The 10,000-nt window shown below is 47.0% G+C and overlaps 1 protein-coding gene across 1 annotated transcript in view; it reads left to right on the forward strand.

Moving 5' to 3' along the window:
- LOC128425911 (sodium channel protein type 4 subunit alpha-like) overlaps positions 1 to 10,000 on the forward strand; it is a 73,345-nt gene that overhangs the window by 31,146 nt on the left and 32,199 nt on the right. The window contains 6 exon segments of the mRNA XM_053412751.1: positions 404 to 586; positions 660 to 917; positions 1,057 to 1,182; positions 4,402 to 4,476; positions 4,478 to 4,523; positions 5,373 to 5,611. Of these exon segments, the coding sequence (XP_053268726.1) occupies positions 404 to 586; positions 660 to 917; positions 1,057 to 1,182; positions 4,402 to 4,476; positions 4,478 to 4,523; positions 5,373 to 5,611 (927 nt within the window).

Here is a 10,000-nt window from a genome sequence, read left to right on the forward strand (position 1 = left end):
AAATGAACATCAGCTGTTTTGAAGAAGACGTGAAACTAGAGACTGAGACACAAACTCCTGAGGGACATGTTTAGGGATGTTAAAAAGTGAGAAGGTGAGTCGTTTTCTATAGACTTCTATAGAAACTAGCAGTGGAGGCGCCCCCTGCTGGTCAGTACACAGAAGACAGCTTCACTTTCTGGACCTTAAGTCGAGACAGTTTCATAAATGGTCAGGTGACTGAAGAGCAGAATGTGTTTATTAAAAGAATCTGGTTCATGTTTAAGAAGAAGTAGAATAAAGTGATAAATATGAAATATCATGATTTTGGAAGGTCACACATGATTAGTTCAAGGACCGTTGGAAATCGAGTTCCTTTCTGGTTTTATAAAGACATGTCACATGTATTTATTTCTTCCACCAGGTTTCCGCCCAAAAGGTTCAAGACTCGGACTCGCTGATGTCACCTGACCTGTCGCCCTTTGGGCCGCCACTGGACGGCCTGGAGGAGCGGAGGCGGAGCCAAGCGTTGGTGGGAGTGGCCGACGTGGAGTCCAACCTATCAGAGGAGAAGCTGCTGCAGGTGGACATGACGGACGGGGGCAAGGTGAGCGAGGAGGAGTCTGGACTTCTTGTCATTTCATGTTGCAGTGGGTTTCACCTCCCCTCTCCTCCTCCAGCCGCTCCACCCCCTCCTCGCTCGCTCCTTCTCCTCGAGGACCCGGCGGAGCAGTCAGGTCTCCTCCATCTTCAACTTCCGTCTGAGGAGCCGGGGGTCGGACGGAGAGATGGCTGACGACGAGTACAGTGTCCCGGGGGACGTGGTGGAGGGGGCGGGCAGCCGGACCTACAGCGGGGGCACCTTCAGCGGCATCCTGCCCCACCCCTGGCCCAAACGGAGACCGAGCACCTACAGCACCAACAGCAGGAGCTCCCAGGTGAGATGACCCCACCTCATCCACTCATCCTCTGTGTCAGGTCCCACTCCGGAGACTGGCTTCATGTCTGTGTGTGTGTGTGTGTGTGTGTGTGTGTGTGTGTGTGTGTGTGTGTGTGTGTGTGTGTGTGTGTTTCCAGGTGTTTTATCCAACTCTAAACATTAACGGGAAGCTGTTTGTTGCAATGGACCAAAACGGGGTTTCCCCACCGCCCCTGCAAGGGCAGCTGCCGGCCTGCACCATGGAGAAGGTCAAGGAGGAGAGTGTGAGTACTGTTGTGTGTGTGTGTGTGTGTGTGTGTGTGTGTGTGTGTGTGTGTATGTGTGTGTGTCAGTGTGTGTCAGTGGAAACAATGGTGAACCCGGCAGCCACTCAACACTCAGACATGTGAATCATGAATATGTGCTTTGCATAACTCTACTCTGATATCATGGGCTAAACACACACACTCAATCACTCACACACTCACACACTCACACACACACACACAAACACATAGTGCCACTGCAATGGCATCATGGGCTAAAGCCCCACATACCAGGCACATTACTGAGGTGTCGATCCTTTACACACGCACACACAAACACACACACACAGGCACAGACACACAAACAGGCACACAGATCCAGACACACACACACACACACACACACACACACACACTTCTCCTCGCCTGTGGAGGCAGAAGGAAGACGTGGTGTCATTTCACTGTTATCGTCCTGCTCCGTCAGGACAGAAGTCACTTTGACTTTATTTATATTAAACATGAGAGGTCAACACACAAACATATAATCCTACAAAGAATAGTTTGAAGTTTTGAATTTAACATTTGCTCAGGGAGTGAATGTTTTTCAGAGGTTTTGTTTTCATTGACCAGACAGAGCGTCGGCTCATTGAAAACATTTTCTTTCATTTCTCAGATAATAATTTCTGGATTTATATTAACGTGTGATTTTGTGCAGTTTGATAGAACTGAATGTCGGGCCTTGGTGAATTATAGGACGAGTTAAACATTCTGATGGTCCAGGCTTGTGTCCTGAGGAAATGTTGGATATCTGGACGTCTCTGAAGGAAACTGTGAAGCACATCACGTATCTAAATGGTTGTGGGGTCAGATGTGATTGTGTGTTTGTGCACCACCCCCCCGCTCTCTCCAGCGGCGTGTGAGCAGATCTCAGAGCTGACTCCGTGTTGGGAGTGAAATGCAGTTTTCCTCTGACCAGCAGCTGGAGTTTGGCTCGATCACTGTAGCCTCATGTCACATTATGCTGCTCGGACTGAGACGAGGTTCTATCTCTGAGCACAGCTGCTCCGGGTGTTGAAACAATCTCACATCATGTCTGCACAGGCTGCGAGGTGAGCACAGCACCATCAGACCAGAGGGTTAGCATGAGGATCAGCTCGTCAGCAACAACAGGAACAGAAACACAGCAGATTAAATAATCCAGCAGTAGATTCTACAAATTAAAATTCTGCTCTAAACTATGTGTTAATGTAAAATGCAGCCTGAGGTTGAACGTTGTTATCTTTAGAAAAGCTCCTTTGCTTCTGATTGAACCAGTTTTGCAAAGTCCGTCCTCCTGAAGCTCAGTCTCTGGTGTCGGGGGCTCAGATCATTCGATGAACATCTGTATGATCGTGTAGAAAAGGTAAACTTCGTGGCAGCTGTACTGGATTATATTTGACTGTACAGGGGAATAAAACAAACTCACCACTTCTTCTTCTTCCTCTTATATAAGCGTGGAGGTCTGGGGGCCGGCTGTCAGCAGGTGGAGGTGACTGAGCCCCTCCAGGCTGGAGCTGCTGTGAACAGCAGAATTAAAATAAATGTAATCCCTGATGACGCCGAGCTGTCTGCTTCTCCTCTCCAGGAGCAAAGATAAACCTGACGGCACATCTGAGCGCCGCGGATTCCTGTGACACTGAACACACCGTCCACCCAAAGCCATTTCAACCAAGGCTGCAAACAACCATCACTTTTTAAAAGTGTGAATTGATTTCATCCTGAGACTTAAAAAGACAAAATAAAATATAATTTTTAAACATGAGATCTTATAAAGAAACATTTCACACAACAGTCTCCTTATGAACATTTACATTTAGATTTTTCCACATTGAGCTGAGATTGTGGAAAAAAGTCTGGAAATCTTTTCTCATGTTAAATATAAATGAATTAATAGCATAACAGAAAGTAAACAATGTTCTAGTTGTATAAGGACGTGCGTAATTTTTATATATTATATTATTTATATATATATTATAAACAAATTAAACTTCCTGTTCCTGAGACTTTTCTTCTTGCTGTTCGTGGCTGAGGAGAACCTGTGGGGGAGGGGGGGGGGGGGGGGGGGGGGGCTCAGCTCTGAGTTCATGTTTTGACATGAAGTATTATTTCTGCCTCGTGTCCATGAAGCTCACGGACCTGATGTGTGGAGACGAGTGGGGGGGGGGGAGCCCCTTCAAATCTCACCATAGCAACCCACAGCGGCTAACACAAGCTAAATTAGTTCACGACTGGCGGCTGTGTGTGTGTGTCTGTGTCTGTGTGTGTGTGTGTGTGTGTGTGTGTGTGTGTGTGATTCCTCGGTGCTTCCCTGCCTGGCACACAGACAGGATGTAGGCGTCGTGGTGGGCGGCGACCTTCAGGCCCACACGTTGCTTCTCATTGGAGGAGCAGTTACCAGGAAATGTTATGTAATCACATCGGAGTGAATCAGGTTCATCTGTGTGAACGATGAAGAGTGTGAACGATGAAGAGTCCGAACTCTCCTGAGGCCGAACTTCATCTCAGTGAATCCACGTCCAGCAGCCGGGCTCAGATCAAACTTTATTTAAAACAGGAGGCAGGTTTTTAAAGAGGCGGAGGAGCGGTGAGAGTTTCAGAAGAATCTGAATAAAGGTATAAAAAAGACAGAATAGTGATTGACAGGATACAACACACTTAGTTCAAGCTCCTAGTTCACATGGCAGCCATCCTCCATCTCTGGAGTGCTCCTCAGAGCTGGAGGATGTGCTGAGGCATGATGGGATATTTATATATATATATATAACCTGTCCCCATGGCCTCCTCCCTCCCAGGTGGATGTGACCAGAAAAACCTCGGGGGAGATATTCGTCTGGGTCGTGACCTCGTCAGGAACTAACTCCACTTGTTGATTTCCTGTTGATCATTCAGTTTAATTAAAGGCTTCAGTTTGAGACACACACACACACACACACACACACACACACACACAAACACACACACAGACACGCATCATGTTTCTTCATGAGTGAACCTTGAAGATGTGAGATGATGTCATCTATGTGTGTGTGAGTCTGGAGTTGTGTGTTGAAACTGAAGGTCCTCGTTCTGAGTTACAGACGGATGGACAGAGATTGGTAGATGTTCAGTAGACGTAGAGACAGATGGATGAAACAATCGATACTGATGGACGTGATATAAGTGATATAACTATAAGCTGTGTCCCCCGCTCTGTCCCAGGTCCCCACGTCCAGCACTGAGCTCAGCACCATGCTGCTGCCTCGGCCTTCGTCCACACAGGGCTCCGAGCGGAGGGGGGAGGGCGCTCAGCGCGGCCAGCTACCTCACAGACGCCATGGAAGGTGAGCAGCAAATGCATCACTGATGCATTGTGGGTTAAAATGACTGAACACAGATGGTAGATTTGTCTTTCATTTGGAGTTTTTAAACCTGACATCCAGTGAATATATAACAGCAAGCATCACTTTACTCAAAGTGAATTTTCAGTGATTAACATTACATTACATTTTCTGACTTTTGACCTCAGACTGTGTGTACCTGTGTGTGATTGTGAAAACCATGTATTTGTCTGAACTGTTGTGTACCCGTATCTGTACCAGTGTGTGTTGCTGCTCCAACCGACCTCAGGGGAACACTGGGTTTGTTTGTGTGAGAGTCGGAAAGAGAGAGAGTGATATCCTGGATACCCTCGTAAACATGAGATCATTGCATGGGTGTGTGTGTGTGTGTGTGTGTGTGTGTGTGTGTGTGTGTGTGTGTGTTGCTGAGTCACTGTCCCCTCGGCAGTGGCTGCTCTTATAGAACAGATCATGACACAGGAAAATACAGAAACTCTCTGCTGTGCATCCCCCCCCCCTCCCTCCTTCCCTCGGCTCCGCCTTTTATCAGCTCCACCAATGGGGTGTGATCATTTCATGGCTGCTGGTCAGCAGGTCACCAGTGAACTTGGCGGAGGGAGAAGGTCCAGCTCAGGTTTTTTGCTGATCCAAATAAAAATCTGGGTCCAGTGAATTAAAAGTGTTTTATAAGGAGTTGAGTCTGGGTGGAGTTTATATTAAAATAATAAATTTCCTGTTTATCTCAGACTCCACATGTCGTCCTAAATACCTGATCCATGCACATTTACTCTTCCTCATTATTCACCTCCTCTCCATCATTAACCGACTCCTTCTTTTCACTCTGTGCTGCAGAGCTGGAGGAGGCCCACAAGAGGTGCCACCCCTGCTGGTACACCTTCGCCCACCGCTACCTGGTGTGGGAGTGCAGCCCCTCCTGGCTGCGGCTGAAGGAGCTGGTGAACATCATGGTGATGGACCCCTTCCTGGACCTGGCCATCACCGTCTGCATCGTCCTCAACACGCTCTTCATGGCCATGGAGCACTACCCCATGACCGACGAGTTCAACGGCATGCTGAGCATCGGGAACCTGGTGAGTGGGAGGCCTGGGTGGACGCTGTGGTGTTTACATGATGGGAGAAGAGCTGATCTCAGATCTGTGGACTGGGACTTCATCTTCAGAAGACCAAACGTCCAAATGACAGTTTCTTCATGAATCCACAAGTTTCTACAAACAGAGAGCTGGTTTGGTTTGTGTTGTAGGACTTGTGTCCCAGTTTGTCAGATTTGATGACCCCAGTTTGTACGGATGTTACGTGACCCCCCCCCCCCCCCCCCAGAGGTGGAACACTCGATGTTCCTCTGCTCCTCTGTGGTTCCTCCTCTGCTGCTGCTAACAGCTGAGCCCACACATTAGTTGTAGTTGAAGAGAAAGTGTTTTAAAAAAACATCCTGAACTTCACTGGTTACTTTGTGGTTGGTGATGTAGAATCCAGATTGTCTGCACAGTACGACTTTGAAACATCACCGACTCACTCAACTAGATAGTGATTGAATTAATGAGTAGAGATATCTGAGGGTTGTGAAGATGAGGACGGTCCATATAACAGAGGCAGACTTTCAAGTGTGTGTCTGTATTGATTCTAGAGGTTTTTCCACTTTCCTGAGGTACAGTGTGTTGTTGTGATGAATCTTGCCTGCGTACGTCTTGCAGATTTTTGTGTTTGGAAACCGTGTGTGTGCGTTAAACACACTTCAGGGGAGTTGAAGAGGCTGAAGTGTGACAAAGAACAGGACAGTTTGGGGAGATGCTCCTTGGACCTTTCAAACCGCCTCAAACCGATTTGTACAATTTAAAAACCTCAGAAATCAGCAGGGGACAACAGACTTTATTTGTTTTGTTGTGTGTTTGTGGTTTCTTTTGTCTCGAGGTGAGTTTCAGTGTGAGAGCTGACAGAAACGGGTCGGATAGATCCAGACCACCGTGACTCACTGCGCTGCTTCACCCTGCAGGTGGTGAGGATCTGACAGGACCTGATAGGTTGATGCAATATGGTAATTGATTCACCTGAGGTGTGAACGACCTGCGGCTTAGATCACTGTGCTGATCACACCTGCACACACAGACACACACACACACACACACACACTCTGACACACTCACTCGTGGCTGCTCAGTGATGTCACCTCTCCTCAGCTCAGGCTCCAGGCAGCAGTGAGCGGTAGAGAATGGTAATTTAGTTTTTAAGTGGCTTCAGGTCGGCCTGCAGCAGTGGTGTTCAATCACTGGAGCTGGGTCTGAAGGTGGACCGCTGTGGGACCACTGTGGGACCAGGCTCCAGACACAGGCTTCATTAACCCTGTGACGGCTTATTGCAAATGACTCCTTACTAAAAGGAATGAGCAAACACAAACTTTAAAACATATTCCATGTGAGGTTTTGTTGCTGCTGACGTTTGCTCAGCTTGTTTCTCTGATAACGACTAAAATCTTTCATCTGCTTTGAATAAAGAGTTTAAAAAACAACCAAAACTGGTTAAAGCAGAATTAAAATGTACATTTCACTCTTCAGACAAACATCACTGACACGAGGAGCTGCTTTTCCCTCAGGTACCTCGACTGTAGTGAAATCATGGGAGTATGTCTTCCTCTGCTCATATTGTCTCAGGCAGATTTAGGTGCGGTGGTTTCATATGGTCCCTAGCGTTCACATGTCTTCACAGCTTCACACAGGACTCGAACAGTACCAGTGTTTACACAGAGCAGCCTCTGATGCTGCTGCAGCATCGACATCAAACTTCTCCAATTCAATTTAGAGCCGCTCACGTCTCAGATAAAAGCTGAGTCATGTCACCGGGATCCGATTTCAGGCTGGAGACGCCGAGTTCTTCACAGGATGAAGCCGCTAATCCTCACAGATGTTTACATAGCATTTAGCCGGGCGCTTTGACGGACAGGAGAGCCTCTGCTGTGTGTGGGTGTTTGTGTGTTTGTGTGTTTGTGTTATGTAAGGTGGTGTGTAGAGGATCATGTCGGGACAGGACTGTGCTGACAGAATCAATGTGGACTAATGCGTCCACTGTTGGCTGTTGTTTGTTGTGCTCTTCAGCTTTGGGTTTCACATATCAATATTTCCAGGTCTGTACAGATCTACAGGATACATACCGGTCAGTGGAGGCTTTTATCCCTGTGCATTAAGTGCACTCGTGAGTCTCCACTGATGGATGCTCACTGTGGTTCGGCTGAAACCGATTTCTGTGGAGACAGGTTTCTAATAAACTTATTAGGGAACTTTTGTTTGTTGGCCTCTTCTTTCAGAGAAGACGTGTTGTCTCTCCCATCTGTCCCGCCCCCGACTCCAGATGTGCTTTTGCTCTGGAGGACTTCAGGACCTCTTCTGAAGAGACATTTGTTCTGCCTCCAGTTATCCTCTGAGTGTTGTTAGTCTGAATGAAATATGAGGCTGGAGGTTCGTGCTAATGTCGTTTCTTTGTCGAGGGACAGAAGCAGAAAGGACGATCGAGGATAAACGTAGTGTGACGTAGGTGTGTGTGTGTTTGTGTGTGACTTTCGATAAAGGTGTGAGGTTGTTTGGTTATCTCCACTCACACACACAGAGGCCTCTGCTGGATCTGTTATCTAATTTGGTCAGCAGAGTCCTGTCCTTGCTCAGGGGCACTAGGGCAGTTCTAGCAAATGCCAAAACAAGATACCGCTGATGAACCGTCGACTGAAATAGGCGATTTGTTATAAGACCAAAGTGTGTGTGTGTGTGTGTGTGTCTGTGTGTGTGTGTGTGTGTGTGTATCTATTTGTTTGTGTGTGTGTGCCTGCATGTGTGTGTGTGCTGCATCTTCCTGGTGTTGACAAAAATCACGTCTCTCTCTCTTTGACACAAATGCACACACATACACACTCAAAGAGTACGTGTCATCCCCTGTCTGCTGATGTTACTGTTATTAGCGAGTGCTGATGTCGACATCCACACACAAACACACACACACACACACACACACACACACACACACACACACACACACACACACACACACACACACACACACACACACACACAGACACACGGTGAGAGTGTAAGTGAGAGGGGGGGTCTCATGATGTCAGTTAGAACAGCGTGATTGTTGAGTAGCTAATCAATGCACTACAGAGTTAATGAGCCCATATAAGAGGATCATCTTTGTGTGTGTGTGTTACTTTGTGCACCACACACAATAATAGATATGCACATTGTACTAAAGCAAACCGGCTGAGAACCATCACCACACACGTGTGTCACGTAGCCGGTGTCGCTTCGAGGATCCCCTCTGTCTGGAACAACAAGCAGGGCGCTGCTGCTAGAACACACACACACACAGACACACACAGAGACACACACACACACAGACACACACGTGATGGAAGGCAGAGCGAGGCTAACCCTGGACGAGCTGAGGTCTGCAGGGAGACGGACAGAGAAGCTTAAGAGATCAAACCCAGGAGCAAACAGCTGAGAGGAAGTTTCCTGAAATCACAGAATCACAAACAACAACAGGGTCGTCACAGTTTTATATAAAGACGTGATATTAAATAAACAGCAGCGTTAGCTTCACACTATAATCAGCTGGGGTCAGCTCACATAGTTTAGCTCAGCGAGACAGTTTAACAGTGTTTGGAAGTAAAGTGTCCGGCTCCTGAACGCAGCACGAGTGCTAACCGCTAAGCTAGTCACCAGCTAACAATGAGCTAAGCTACTAAAGCAGAGCGCTCCTTACCTTCGAAGAGGTAACAACGATATCTCAAGAACGCCTCCAGAAATTCTTCAAATGTATTAAAAATCTTCAGAGTCATTGATAAACTGATGGGATCCTGGGGGTCAAAGGTCAAAGGTCACAGTGACTTAACAGCCATGAGAGCCTCTTTACTGTTCTGATTAAAATACATACACAGTGATGCTAACAGCTAAAAGCTAACAGCTAAAAGCTACCTTTTGGCAAACTCTGCCCTTCATTTAGCTTCTGTGTGTTTACAGTATGGTGTGTGTGTGTTTGTGTGCGTGTTTGTGTTCTTACCTGACCGCCTGTGTCTTGTTAACTTCCTTGTGTGTGTGTGTGTGTGTGTCTGTGTGTGTGTGTGTGACACAGCTACTCTGAAGTTTCCTCAGAGATGACCTCCTGCTGTTTGTCACTTTTCTTTGTTTCTCATTAATTCTTTAATTCTCTCCTGTGTAGAACATTAAATTTGTAGTTTTAATGATTTCTTTTCTTTTCATTAGGATTTGAATTACACACACACTGAGTGTGAAGCTGTGTGTGTCTGTGTATCAGAGTCTTCAGGGTTGTTCCAGAGCAGGTAGAGCAGCGGGTTGCTCCGGCTCTTTCCTCTGGACGGTTCACAGAATCAGGTTTTAGCCTCTGAGCTGAGATCTGTTGTGAAGACCAACACGTCTTCAGACCAATGTTGTACCAATTGTGGGTTTTTCAACAAA

This window comes from Pleuronectes platessa, chromosome 20 (genome assembly GCF_947347685.1).
Source record: "Pleuronectes platessa chromosome 20, fPlePla1.1, whole genome shotgun sequence".
NCBI lineage: Eukaryota > Metazoa > Chordata > Actinopteri > Pleuronectiformes > Pleuronectidae > Pleuronectes > Pleuronectes platessa.